At 41.9% G+C, this 14338-nt stretch overlaps 3 protein-coding genes across 4 annotated transcripts in view; 2 read left to right on the forward strand and 1 right to left on the reverse strand.

Annotated features, from left to right (window-relative positions):
• Positions 1 to 4831, forward strand: part of TPK1 (thiamin pyrophosphokinase 1) — a 496414-nt gene extending 491583 nt beyond the window's left edge. For both annotated transcript variants that reach the window (XM_045002746.1, XM_045002742.1), the window contains one exon: positions 3358 to 4831. In XM_045002746.1, the coding sequence (XP_044858681.1) occupies positions 3358 to 3488 (131 nt within the window). In that variant the 3' untranslated portion in view covers positions 3489 to 4831. The remainder of the gene's footprint in view (positions 1 to 3357) is intronic.
• Positions 4832 to 4972: 141 nt separating this feature from the next.
• Positions 4973 to 10950, reverse strand: SEC61G (SEC61 translocon subunit gamma). Its single transcript, XM_045002750.1, has 4 exons — positions 10792 to 10950; positions 7644 to 7743; positions 6694 to 6796; positions 4973 to 5119 (listed from the first exon to the last, which is right to left on the reverse strand). The coding sequence occupies exons 2-4, from the start codon at positions 7735 to 7737 to the stop codon at positions 5110 to 5112; spliced, it is 207 nt and encodes a 68-aa protein (XP_044858685.1). The 5' UTR covers positions 7738 to 7743; positions 10792 to 10950; the 3' UTR covers positions 4973 to 5109.
• LOC123363247 (translation initiation factor IF-2-like) overlaps positions 10428 to 14338 on the forward strand; it is a 46797-nt gene continuing 42886 nt past the window's right edge. Inside the window, exons 1-2 of the mRNA XM_045004122.1 lie at positions 10428 to 11065; positions 14007 to 14138. Coding sequence (XP_044860057.1) covers positions 10428 to 11065; positions 14007 to 14138 — 770 coding nt within the window. The remainder of the gene's footprint in view (positions 11066 to 14006; positions 14139 to 14338) is intronic.

Raw genomic sequence — 14338 nt, forward strand, 5'->3', positions numbered from 1 at the left:
AACAACTGGAAAGGTAGATAACCAGTTTTGAGCAGGTATGATCTTGACCTAACACAGTAGCTGTTTCCTGTTGAATTTCTGTATTCTTACATGGCAGTCATGCTGTGGGAGAATGTCATCAGGGTGGGGGAGTAAAAAATGCAGATCCCTCCGTGATCCGAAAGGTTTCCAAGACCGTTAGCGACTTAGGAAAGAATTTTGAAGGGGCTGTGTGAATTGGACACTACCATAATGAATGCTGACAGAGGAGAGAAGCCTCTCAACAGTCCCAAGTCAGCAACTAAAGTGAGGGTAGGGCCTATAGGATCAGCAACTGAAGGTTTGACCTGAGGAAGGATTACTTTAGAATAAGTATATTATAAAGTTAGGCCTAGTTCTTGTCTGTCCTACTTCTTGAGGCTATGCAGAGAGATTGCTTTGCCCTAGATTTATGGCAACTCCTCTAGTTTGTGATTTAAGATGAGGGAGATAGTCCCGCATAGTGTTGTGGGAGGCAAGGAACCAGTCAATACACATGAACTGCCCAGCCCACATTCATGTCTGCAACGGGAATTTCTTTGGGCAGCCCACTACTTAGTTGATAGACGTAACTTTCCACGCTTTGTGCTCCCAGAAAGCAAAGACTTTTTCATTTACATTGGGCCACTTAATTGCAAATCCAGAGGGATCCAGTTTCAGATCCACCGGAACTGATGCATTTTTGCTGCATAAGTTGATAGGGTGTAGAGACCACAGACAGGGTCTTGCTGGTCTCTACACACTCCTGAGCTCTGTTGCCAAAGGTCTCCCTGTACCCTGCCATGTAGATCGTGCTACCATTTTGTGGATTATGTGCTTATTTTACCCATCAGCTAGTAATAATGTGCTTATTTTAGCCATCAGTTACATCTTGTAAATATTTTCCTCTAATGTGGCCTGCAAAGGCCTTAGCCTAGTGATACTGCTTAGCAGAAATTGGGGATAATCTTGGAGTTCATGCTCTTGCTAAGCAGAAATTAGTACAGAACTTACTGATCTTAAAATACACACATGGATATTATAATCTTTATATATAGAACCGTGCAAATCCATGGACCATTTTTGAGGATAATGCAGCGGATGCAGATACAACAGCACAGGGCTCTATGGATCTGGAGTGGAGTCAGATGTATTCACACTGGGCCAAGCCAAGCCCCAAACCGCTTTGCCTCTTCCCAGCGCGCAGCCAGGTCCCCAGCCTCCATTCGCAGCAGCCACAGCCACTTCCCCCCGGCTGGGGCTATGAAGCCAGGCAACATGTCAAGGAAAAGGAAATCCAATTTCTGACAGAGCTCGGAGTGCTTTAAATAGGATAAAAAGTCTGCCGACCAGGCTGGGAACAGCAAGAAGGGAAGGGGGAGAAAGGAGGAAAGTCAATGCCTGGCAGGGGATGGAGAGTCCATGAAGTGCCAAGGAGCCCGGCCGCCTGGCTGACGGCTCAGGGAGCAGAGGGATGAAAGTCAGTGACCAGGAAGCAGGAATGGGCAAGAAGTTCTGGGAGCCCATCCCTATCCTCTCAGGCCAAGTACCTGCAGGGAGGGCAGACCCATGCGTGTGGCGAGGGATCTGAGCCTGGGCCCCATCCTGTCCCCTGAGGCAGCAGGCCCAGTACCTAGCAGGTACATGTTGAGCAGCAGCAGCTGGGCTCCGGTGCCATCTCTCATAGCAGTGCCTGTCCCACAGCGTCTGGCTTGGGCAGCCTGGGGCGTGTAGCATGCTCGGGGCTGGCAGCCAGCAGCTAGAGCTGGGCATCAGGTCAGAATTGGGGCTGTCCAGCGGATTGTCCCCCTCCTCCACACCACCCCTTCCCCCCAGTCCCTGCCCTTGTGTTGCCTCTTCCCTGCAAGGCACCCTCCGGCCCCTCCAGATGGCTTGCTGCTGCAGGTGTGGATAGAGATAAAAGTTAGCAGATCCTGGGTTGATCCTGACGGATGCGAATCCACATTTATATAATGTAAGAAGCTGCTTCTCTCCCTGGAAAACTGCTGCCAGTTTGGCAGTGGAAGGTGACCTAGAACAAAAATGGCCCATAGCCTTTGCCCTTCCTTCATCGGTCTGTGCATGGAACAAGCTCACTTCCTGAGAACCTCAGCTACAAGAGAAATTGCTTAGAATAGTGGTTCCCAAACTTTGGTATGTGGAGCCTTGCTGATGTAGCTCAGTTCCAGCTGTAGTTACATTAAAAGCTAAAAATAATCATTCTAATAGAAACAAGCTTTAATGACTAGGGATCCAATGTATGTGGTGTACATCATCTTGCATGGGAGATATGTGGCAAGGGTACAAGTACACTTTTTCTAACTGGAGATATACACCTACCTCCTAGAACTGGAAGGGACCTTGAAAGGTTGAGTCCAGCCCCCTGCCTTCACTAGCAGGACCAAGTACTGATTTTTGCCCCAGATCCCTAAGTGGCCCTTTCAAGGATTGAACTCACAACCCTGGGGTTAGCAGGCCAATGCTCAAACCACTGAGCTATCCCTCCCCCCACTTCAACCTTTAAATTGGTGGAAAGGAGTATGATAATTTTCTCTTCTTTTAATCATACTGGCCTTTAAAGATCCCATGGTACTTCATGCAAGTATAAAGGAATCAACCCTGCTATCTTGGCCAAATTCCAACTTGAGTAATTACAATTCTGCCTACCTAAAATTCCCTTTGCAAGAATTTCAGTTGGCTACTACATTCAGTTCCCTTCCTAAACTATTGCTGTGTATTGTTAAACAGCTGCTTTCTTCTACCCCTGGGTTTTCTTCATTCCAAAAGGAGATGATGCCTATATTTTGTTTATGAATCACTCTGGGCCAAAAAAGTACTTGATTCATGTAAGTTGTTTCCTTCAGCTGCCTTTCAAAAGCACCAGTATTTTTAAAAATGTGAACTGATGACTGAACCAGAGCTGAATTCTTAACTTAACCTACAGTGGAAAATGAAGGATTCTCTCTCACCTATTATTATTTTCAATTAGTTTATGCAGAAAAAATAAATTTCAAACACACATGCTACTGTCAGTTGCTCGCCTGTGCTTTAAAGTTGGTTGTATTTTACTTGGTTATTCTGTAGTAGAGATGATGGATTTAGTTTTTAAATTTAGAATTACCTTTGAGATGGTACATATTGATTCAAGAATGGTTTGGATATAAACATTTAGGGGACAAAAGGATATATATATAGATTTTAGAGTATATTGTCTTCATTACAGTAAACATGAAATTTAAACCTCCTTAGCCAGAGAGGAAATAAATGTCACTTCATTTGCTTATTTGGCAGTTTGTTTTTTAAATGCCTTTGTAAAGAGATTTCCCTGGTGTTTACTTAAATTATTTTTTTTGTTTACAGCTAACCATGTGCTAAAGTTTGGAACGCTTGTCAGCACTTCAAATACCTATGATGAATCTGGAGTTGTGACCATAGAAACAGATAAACCGTTGCTGTGGACAATGGGTATCAAAAATAAGCAAAATGCTTAAGATAATAACTGCCTTTCTTTCAGCTGACCAAAGACTTTAAACATACTGGAAAATTTCACTCATTAACAGAAACAGAATTACTGTGCCAGCAGTAAAAAAAAAAAAAAAAAAAAAATTTTTGGAGGAGCAGAAGGAAGGGAAAGACAATGGAGATCAATCGGTCAAGTGAAAAATCTTTAGGAAGATAGTGACAAAACAGAATATCTCCTTCTAGTTCCATGTGTAGGACACATGCACTTCCTAAACCAGCAGCACTGAAGGGACTAATGGGCATAGACTGACCTACTTTACTCCTTGCAGGAGTGTGTCCATATTAGGTTTTAATATTACTGTTAGATCAGTGGTTGAAGAATCTGTTCTCAAGTCAAATTTTAAATGATGTATTATGTATGTTCTTGTTTTGTATAAGAAAACCTTGTGCTGTTTAATGTGACTAGAACAGGCTGATCTTCTACCCTGCTGTTTAGTAACATAACTCAAGTGAAGTAGGCAAAAGCTAATTGCAAATTTTTAAGAAAAACAGCAATAAAACCGCTGCAGTGAAGTTTAGAATAGAAGGCTGAGTATTTCTTTTAATGCTGCTCTCTGTGCTGCCATTTTACTTCTACTTTCCAGCATCAAGTACTATTTACAAACTTCTAATTAACAGACAGTAAGCAGCATTAAACTAATAAAGTGCTAGTTAGTGTGCAAGCTTTTATAGATTAAGTTTAGATTTGTCACAACTGTATGAGCTTTGTATACAGAAGTTCATGCAAGTTCTTTAAACTGGATAAAGTTGCATTTTAATTTGTAAAATCTGAACAGACTGCTGTGATAACCAAACTGCTATATTTTCCTGTAAAGAGTTTGTTAGCGTAAGGTGGTACAGAATGCATGTGTCATTGAATAGATGCTAAACACAACGGTATATAACAAATTTCGTGCTAATGTTAGTGTCAAGCTGCACCATCTTGAAAAGCACTGTAAAGACACATTAGTGGAATCCAAAACTGGTAAGGAAGGATAAGGGCCCTCAGCTGATAGTGTGATCTGTAAGTATATATTTCAGTTGTTGCCTCTTAAAGAGATGGTTTTTAGAACAAGATCTGAAAAACTACCCTACTTTTTGTAAGTAAAACCAAAGGTTACTTCAGCTCAAAGACTAAAGTGAAGTCTTTTCAGCTTGCTTTATGCTTCTGACGGCACATTCCTTTTTGTAGGGGTCTCCCCTCCCCCGATTACAAGACACAAGACAGGAAAATGGCAGTAGGTTAGTGTTTAATATGAATGGATTTAGAATTAGGTTTTAGTACCACCTAACGCTGGGCCAATATATGTAAAGAATTATTCTACTGCTGAAAGCAGTAAACCAAGAAAGGCAGTTCAGTCACTTTACCTCACCTCATACAATGAGCAGCCCACAGTGACAAGTTATTTATTTACTGAACCTAGAGAGTTCAAAGAGTCAGTAAAACAAAATGAGACTAACTCAGATGTCAAGCTTGTTTTAAATCTTAACCTGGTTTATAGCAGTAAATAAACAAGATACAGATTTATGGAATATTAGTAAACAAACCCCCACCCCACACCCATTGTCCATCACTCCAAACTTCAGGTAACAGATCTTCTTGATGAGTGTTCAGCCACCACTGTAGAACAAGAGAGTTTGATCAGTTTCAAGTAAGACCACTATCTTAAGTTACATCATCTCATTCTAACTGGAACTAAATCCCCACTAAAACAGCCTTAAAAACAGCACAAACATTACACAGTCTTTGCTCTGAGAGAGTTTTCTTAATTTGAGGATTATGCCACTCTTGCTCCCAAAGGGGCAGGAAACATGTCAGAGGATTCCAGTCACCCTCTTTTCTTTGATTAGATGGGAGAGAGTTCCTGGAACTTTTGTTGTAATATGCATCCCTACTAGGGAAATGCCAAAATGACTGCTTTTTTAACCAATTAAGAAGTCTTAACTGAAGTGTTTGAAACCTTCAATATCCGTGATTTTTGTAGTGCTACTTACCAGATTGATTTAAGCTTCAATGTTCATATGCAAAAGCTTAATACATAACTTTTGTACAATATACCACAATTTATGTAACATTGGAAACACTGCTTTACTTTTAATAAAGGTATTTTTAGTACTATTATTTATTAGCTTTGTTGGGTGATTTCTTCCAATACAATCTCAAAACATTAACTTCTCAAAACTATATGCCTCATTTACACTACATTCTCTGCAAGTGTTCAAGACACTTAATTTTTAATTAGAAATTTCACTAAGTGGAAAGTTGAGAATGCAAAATCCAAACAAACTACTGTACTACCTAAACCTGCAGCAAGTAATTACTCCTGGGGCAATTCTGCATATTGATATTATTTTTGACAAATAAAGCACTCCAGTTTCAATTATTTTGGTAATTTATTTCAAAATACCTGTCAACAATACATACAACTAAAAAGATTCTCCCAGGAGTTAAAGAAACCCTCTAATGACCCAGTTCCCACTGAGGAGTGTTGGAGTGGGCTGTGTGGGGTCCTCAGAACACATACAACCCTCCTCCCAGAGCCCAGCTGCATGCACCACTAATTTCTTTACTGTCCCGCCAGGGGACATGGTATGGTGCGACCCTGCTCTTCCTCACCCTTTGCCAGAGCTGAGTCTCCCAGGCTCTCTCCTGTCCCCAGGAGAATGAGGCTCAAGCTGGGCAGCCACAATGTGCAGCCTCTATCCCCACTGGGCTGGGCACACCACTCACTGTAAACTGTGCTCTGCTAAGTCCAGCAGCCCCTAGTGGCGGCCAGCAGCTCAATTCCACAGGGGAAACATGGAATTCTGAACAAATTCTGCATTACACAGTGGTACAGAATTCCCCCAGGAGTATTTAAACATTGTGGGCCACCTTCTCTCATCTACAAGTGCAATGAATCGCACTAAAATTTTGCAGTATATTATTTAGTAAACAAAAGATGAAGCACTAATATCTGAAAGCAAAATTGATTTACTGAAAACTCCTGAATGTTTGCAAGATATAGATGAAGTTGCTGAAGTGCTCACTATACTGTACTATAGTGATGGGGGCCACATAAGTACTTGGATAAACGAATACCAAAGCAGCCTTATGATTGTGTTCATTGAAATACTAAGCTTAGTTATCAACACAACTCTGAACACTTATTCATGTTCTGATACTGGCATTACCATTTTATCAGATTTACTTACACAATGATGTTGTTGATAGGGATATGGATCAATTTCACAAAGAAACCAATAAATCCCATTATCGCAAAACCTATTGCTGTCGCCATGGCAATCTTCTGGAATTCTGCAATTTAAGAAGTTATAGGTTTTAGTCCTGTAAGTTTAAATCTACCACTTAAAATGCAGTAGATTAGGTTACTACAATGACCATGGAGAGATTTGTGCCTTTGAAAGTTTCTCCCAACGTTAAGATAAAAGGCACTTTAGACGTGCCTTTTAGATGGTAAATGCCCCGAGACAAAGACACCGTTATTTCGTTTCTAAAAATAACCCAAGTTTTAGAAATACTAGTTTTCCAGGGATTAATACTTGTAGGATTACAAAATACAGAATATCATATTACTTAAAGCCAGATAAGCTAACTTGAACTTTTAAGTCAGACAATATTGTAAACAAAGCACTAAAGTATTCAATTTCCAAAAGAAAACAAGCAAAATCAAGTTAGTGACACTGCACAAGATTAATTTGATCAGACTAAACATCAGGATGTGAAGTGTCCATAGAAGCCATTATCAAAAGGATTCTGAAATTAAGCAATTTACATTTCAGAACACTTCAGCTGTGTAGACTGCTACAGAAACTCACTACCATACTGCTATCACAAGTTTGACTTCAGCAAGATGTATACCAGAAAAAAGAAAAAAAAAATTTCAAATTGGTTGTTATACACAGAATTAAGTGCATCTCATGATTTTTCAGACAAAACTGTGCAAAACAGGTTGTTTGCTACACAAGTGCAAAATTGAGAATCAGTCAACATGAAAAATGAATAGACATCAGTATGCCTATAAACACATGAACTTCCTGTTTTTTGTGTTTCAGACAATATCATAAGATAGAAAATAAAAGTGAAATGAGCATTATGGCCCTAGGTTTTTTCTCCCTTTAATCTTCCTTCTTGCATACTTTACCTTTTCTGTCTGGCTTAGTGCATCTTTTAACAAGCCTGATGGAATCTTTTACAAATTGACGGCTGGGCTCAACAAATTGCATTACTTGATCCATGACTGCCTGCAAGAGTAAGTGTCAATTTTAATACATAGATTGTTTCAAGAATCATTTTTATGTAAGATGTGAAATGATTTTTCAAGAGGCAAATACTGCCTTTGCCCTTCTGCTGGTCTTATTTAATGTACATTAAAGTGTTAACATTTTCACATTCAGTATTTAATCACACACTATGTCAGGATTCTAGGTTTTTTTAAGTCTACAAAGTTGTTAAAAAAAATCTATATTTTGTTGCAATGTATTTTGTACCCAGGAGATGGAGCACAGTCAAGTAATCAATCCAAAGAACCATGAACTTTGACTTCCAATTTTTACATCCTTTGAGTCTTATTGATGTTCCCATTCTCCTGCATAGTGTTCCTCTATTTTTGTCTCCATTATTCCTTCTATATTTACCAGTTTATACATTCTGAATCTAACTGGAGTACTGATATACTTTCACATTACAGTTTTCATCTATAAGTTGTCTGAACACTCTTCCAGGAGGCGTGTTTTTGTTTTAACTACAACCAGAACAACAAACAGTAAACATTTAAGTGAGTGTGTCATGATCTAAATTAGGGCTGTACCGCGATTAAAAAAGTAATCGTGCCGTTAAACAATAGAATACCATTTATTTAGTATTTTTGGATGTTTTCCACATTTTCAAATATATTGATTTCAATTACAAACACAGAATGCAAAGTTTAAAGTGCTCAATTTATTTTTTATTACAAGTAAACCTCTACCCCGATATAACACGACCAGAAATAACACAAATTCAGATATAACGCGGTAAAGCAGTGCTGGGGGGGGGGGGGGCTGCACACTCCAGCAGATCAAAGCAAGTTCGATATAACGTGATTTCACTTATAACGCGGTAAGATTTTTTGGCTCCTGAGGACAGCGTTATATCGGGGTAGAGGTGTATCTGCACTATAAAAAACATCAGTATTTTTCAATTCACCTAATACAAGTATTGTAGTGCAATCTCTATCATGAAAGTTGAACTTATAAATATAGAATTATGTACAAAAAAACTGCATTCAAAAAAATAAAACAAATGTAAAACTTTAGAGCCTACAAGTCCACATGTAGCCAGCATCACAAGATATTTACATGCCAGATGCGCTAAAGATTCATATGTCCCTTCATGTTTCAACCACCATTCCAGAGGACGTGTGTCCATGCTGATGACAGGTTCTGCTCGATTACTGTCCAAGCAGAGCAGACCAACACACGTTCATTTTCATCATCATGAGTCAGATGCCACTAGCAGATGGTTTATTTTCTTTTTTGGTGGTTCAGGTTCTGTAGATTCCACAGTGGAGTGTTGCTCTTTTAAGACTTCTGAAAGCATGCTCCACACCTCATCCCTCTCAGATTTTGGATGGCACTTCAGCTTCTTAAACCTTAGGTCAAGTACTGTAGCTATTTTTTAGAAATTTCACATCAGTACCCTTTCTTTGTGTTTTGTCAAATCTGCTGTGAAAACATTCTTTAAAAGAACAACATGTGCTTGGTCATCATCCAAGACTACTATAACATGAAATTTGGGTAAAACAGAACAGGAGACATACAATTCTCCCCCAAGGAGTTGTCACAAATTTAATTAATGCATTTTTTTTGAACGAGCATCATCAGCATAGAAGCATGTCCTCTGGAATGGTGGCCAAAGCATGAAGGGGTATATGAATGTTTAGCATATCTGACACGTAAATACCTTGCAATGCCAGCTACAAGAGTGCCATGCAAATGCCTGTTCTGACTTTCAGGTGACATAAATAAGAAGCAGGAGGCAGTATCCCCATAAATGTAAACAAACTTCTTTGTCTTAACAATTGGCTGAATAAGAAGTAGGACTGAGTGGATTTGTAGGTTCTAAAGTTTTACATTGTTTGGTTTTTGAGTGAGTTATGTAACACAAATGTAGATTTGTAAGTTACACTTTCACAATAAATAGATTGCACTAAATACTTGCATGAGGTGAATTGAAAAATACTATTTCTTTATTTTTTTACAGTACAAATATTTAATCAAAAATATAAAATGAGCACTGTACACTTCATATTCTGTGTTGTATTAGAAATAAATATTTGAAAAAATAGAAAACATTAAAATGTATAAAATATTTGGATTTGTATTCCCTTTAACAGTGCTATTAATTGCAATTAGAAAAATTAATCAATTAAAAAAGTGAGTTAACTGCAATTAATCAACAGCCCTAATCTAAATCCTAGATAGCAAAGGAGGTTTTAGTACCTACAAAGGGCAAGATCCAACTGCCATGTGATACTTTTCAAATATCTTCAAGTTATCAGTTAAAACCTATTCCTTTTCAAAATTTTAACTTGCTAGAGGGGTGCAACGAGTTACAAATCTACTACATGTTTTACAGTTTTCTTTGCACGCCTGCTTGAATGAAATACCAATCAGAAGTTTCTTTAACAAGGCAAACCATCCCACAACAGTGAGGGGCGGGCCCTTTTCCTCCTGGAATCCGACGAAAGCTCATGCTAAAATAAATTTGTTAGTCTTTAAGGTGCCACAAGTACTCCTGTTTTTTTTACTAGCTTTTATGGTTTGTATTGCCACGCCCCCTAGGAGCCGTGGTCAGGGAGCGGGACCCTGCTGTGATTCACTGCTGGCTTCTCCCTGAAGCAGAGGAATAGTGACGGGGGGGGGGGCTAGTGGAGCTGGCAGAGGGAATGGGGGGGGGCGGGGGGGCTGGTTTATGGCCCGGATTTCGCGGACCAGCCGTAGCCGAAGCTTTCGCCGGACTCACGTTCTGGTTCCCCTTGACACCCGCTCCACGCACGGAGCGCAGCGGCCTCGGGCCCGGGGGCAGGGGAGGGGAGACGGGTGGGCTGCGTGCGGGCTCCCCCAGGCCGGCCCCAGCCCTCGGACACGAGCTCAGCGAGCCCCGGGCCCGCCAGCCCGTTACAGCCCCCGGGGCGCCCCCAGGGGCTGGGGGAAGAGACGCGGCCCCGCTCACCGCCCCCCCTCAGAGCTACCGGGGCGGGGGCCCCGCGCGGCCGCTCCCCCACCCGGAGGAGCCGCTACCGCTCTCACCTGAGGCTCCGGGGCCGGACGAACCGCTCGCGCTAAGGACACGTAGCAACTACACAAGTCACGGCGAGGAACCGGAACCGGAACGAGAAACTGCGCCGGAACTTCCGCCTCCGGCGCTACGCCCCCCTCGCCAGGCCGTCGTCGCCTGCTCCCGGCCGGGATGTTGGCAGGCCCGGCCCCTCTCTGACGCAGGCGCTCTGAGGCGATGCGGCAGGCCACGCCCACTCCCTTGCGGGCGGGGAGAGGATGGGCGTGGCAAGCTGCGCGTGCGCAGGTGGAGAGAGTTAGGTGCTTAAGAAGGGCAGGGTGGGGGTGGAACGCCGAGGTGGACACGTCACGTACGCTTCTCGCTGCTGTGTGCGGGTGCCAATGGGATCGGTCCATCCCCGCTGCTCCCCAATGGTTCCCTGCCGTGGGAGGGGGCTTGGGGGGTAGTAACAGCCCCCGCGCTCGTTTCTCTTCGGGGTTTACACTGCCATAGTGCAGCGCCCCATAGCAGCAGCAGCACTGTGGTGAGCCACTATGTTAACTGTATTGCAGGAGGGACTGTGAGCCCCATTCTGATATGAGGCTCCCTCCACTGTGCAAGGTGCTGTACAAATGCAGAACAAAAAGATGGGCTCTGCTTCCTTCTCCACATAGGAACCCAATGCACCTCTTGCAGGCATTACCCAGCTGGGGAGCCTCTGGGCTAGAGGTTCCCATGGTGGGCCCTTCCCAACCTACAATACAGTGGGGAGGAGGGGTGTCATATAGACAGCTCAGCATTGTGGAGGGGGGGATGGGCAGGCAGCCAGTGGGACAGTGGCTGTTATTTTCCTTGTTTTGATATGTAAGGGATTTCTGCTATTTTCAAATAACATGCAAACCCAGGAGCACCATTTTTTTTATTTGTTGGGCAAGAGAAAAATCCCATGCCCCAATAGAGCTCAAATGTTCACATCCGGGTACCTGAACTTAGGCTTCCTAATTTGTATTAGGCACCTCCACAAAAATGGACAGAATTTTCAAAAGTTCTGAGCATCCCCAGCTTCCGTTGGCTTCAGTGTGATTTTTGGGGGAGAAGTGCGGGGTGCTCAGCATTGCTAAAATGAGACCTTTTATTCAGCTGTCAAAATATGTATTTAGGAGCCTAACTTCAGACACCTAGGAGACAAAAGCCCACAGGTAAGTCAAACACATGGCGACCTGGGAGAAGGGTTAGACTGGGGGTGGGTGGGAGAGAATGGGAGACAAGAGGAAACAGCGGGGAAATGAAATCATTATCTTATGTGTATATACTAAAGAAATATGGGGAATAAACAGGAAGAACTAGAAGTACTAGTGAATAAACACAACTATGACATAGTTGGCATCACAGAGACTTGGTGGGATAATACACAACTGGAATATTGGTGTAGAAAGGTACAGCTTGCTGAGGAAGGACAGGCAGGGAAAACAGGGAAGAGTTGATGCCTTGAATATTAAAGATGTATACACTTGAACTGAGGTTGAGATGCAAATGGGATGCAAACTTGTTGAAAGTCTTGGGGTAAAAAAAACAAGGGTGATATCCTGCAAGTTCTTGGAATGCATTAGAGACCATTTTTTATTTCAGAAGGTGGAGAAAGCTACCAGGGGAGAGGCTGTTTTAGATTTGATTTTGACAAATAGGGAGGAACTGGATGAGCATTTAAAAGTGGAAGGCAGCTGAGGTGAAAGTTAGCATGAAATGACAAGAGTTCATGATTCTAAGGAATGGTAGGAGGGAAAACAGCAGAATAAAGATAATGGATTTCAAGAAGACAGATTTTAGCAAACTCAGGGAGTCAGTAGGTACAATCCCATGGGAAGCAAAACTAAGGGGAAAAACAGTTCAAGAGGACAGTTTTTCAAAGAGATGTTATTAAAGGCACAAGACCAAACTATCCCATTGCATAAGAGAGAGAGGAAGTACTGTATAGCAAAAGTATCAGAAGGGTAGCCATGTTAGTCTGGATCTGTAAAAGCAGCAAAGAGTCTTGTGGCACCTTATAGACTAACAGACGTTTGGGAGCATGAGCTTTCATGGGTGAATACCCACTTGCATCCGACGAAGTGGGTGTTCACCCACGAAAGCTCATGCTCCCAAACATCTGTTAGTCTATAAGGTGCCACAAGACTCTTTGCTGCTTGTATAGCAAAAGATCATCTTGGCTTAACCAGGAGATCTTCAATTATCTGAAACTCAAGAGTCCTACAAAAAGTGGAAACTAGGTCAAATCATGAAGGATGAATACAAACATCCTGGAATATAAACAGCACGGGCATGTAGGGGCAAAATTAGAAGGGCCAAAGCACAAAATGAAATTAAACTAGCTAGAGACAAAGGGGAGCAAGAAAACATCCTACAAATACATTAGAAGCAGGAGGAAGGACGAGGACAAGAAGTCCCATTACTCAATGATGGGGGAAAGACAATAACAGAAAATGTGGAAATGGAAGAAGTGCTAAATGACTTTTTGTTTCAGTTTTCGCCAAGAAAGTTAGTAATCGGACATGTAACATACTGAACGCCAGTGAAAATGTGTAGGATCGGAGGCTAAAATAGTTAAAAATTATGTTAGACAAATTGGATGTCTTCAAGTTTGCAGCACCTGATGAAATACATCCTAGAATACTCAAGGCGCTGTCTGAGGAGATATGAGCCATTAGCAATAATCGTTGAAAACTCATGGAAGACAGGATAGACTCCAGAGGACTTGGAGAGGGCAAATATAGTGCTAATCTTTAAAAAATGGGAATAAAGGCAACCTGGGGAATTACAGATCAGTCAATTTAATTTCAGTGCCTGGAAAGATAATGGAACAAATAATCAATTTGCAAATACCTAGAAGATAATAAGTAACAGTCAACCTGGATTTGTCAAGATCATGTCGGGCCAACCTGTTACAGGATGTTGTGTAGTAACAGATTAGATGGGCTCATAACAGTTCTAATTTAGTTGTTTAGCAGGACCCCCTCTCCCCCCGCTCCTATAGACAGATGCTTGAGGGATAAAAGATTCTATCTTCTGGTGTCGCTTAAAATAGGGAGATAATGATAAGGGTGCAAAGCAGGTAAGTAATTTATTGAAGGGTAAGATAAAGTAATGAGAGAGGGGAAGCAATGTATATAAAACAGAACAAACTGAATATGTAACACCAATTACCTTAACAGACTACAGGCCTATGAATAATGATTAATGTTGCTTTCAGATGGATGACACCGAGAAACAAAACGGACGGCTTGTCAACTCAGTCTGCCTCAGCTTCAGCGGGATGGATCCAGACCCTCTATTGTGATGTTGGAATCTCACAGGAGGAACTCAGATCAGACATGATACTCAGGTAAACTCTGACTCCTTGAAGATGTTGATCTTGCCTCTCGAAGACAGCACAGATAGAATGGACACGGGCTGCACTGGGTTTCTACATATCCTTCTGTCTCTCAGGGCCAGGTAGTATTTCTCACCTTTTGGGTTGCTAGGTAGATTAAGTCTGTGCTGCAACCAGTCAGGGAATTACACCTCAGAACGGGTGCCAAACTA

This window comes from Mauremys mutica, chromosome 2 (assembly GCF_020497125.1).
Source record: "Mauremys mutica isolate MM-2020 ecotype Southern chromosome 2, ASM2049712v1, whole genome shotgun sequence".
Taxonomy (NCBI): domain Eukaryota; kingdom Metazoa; phylum Chordata; order Testudines; family Geoemydidae; genus Mauremys; species Mauremys mutica.

Coding starts and splice junctions, on each gene's coding strand:
- SEC61G (XM_045002750.1), bottom strand. CDS start 7,737: ATGGATCAAGTAATGCAATTTGTTGAGCCCAGCCGTCAATTTGTAAAA. Junction 6,797..7,643: donor CACTAAGCCAGACAGAAAAG/GTAAAGTATGCA, acceptor CTTAAATTGCAG/AATTCCAGAAGATTGCCATG.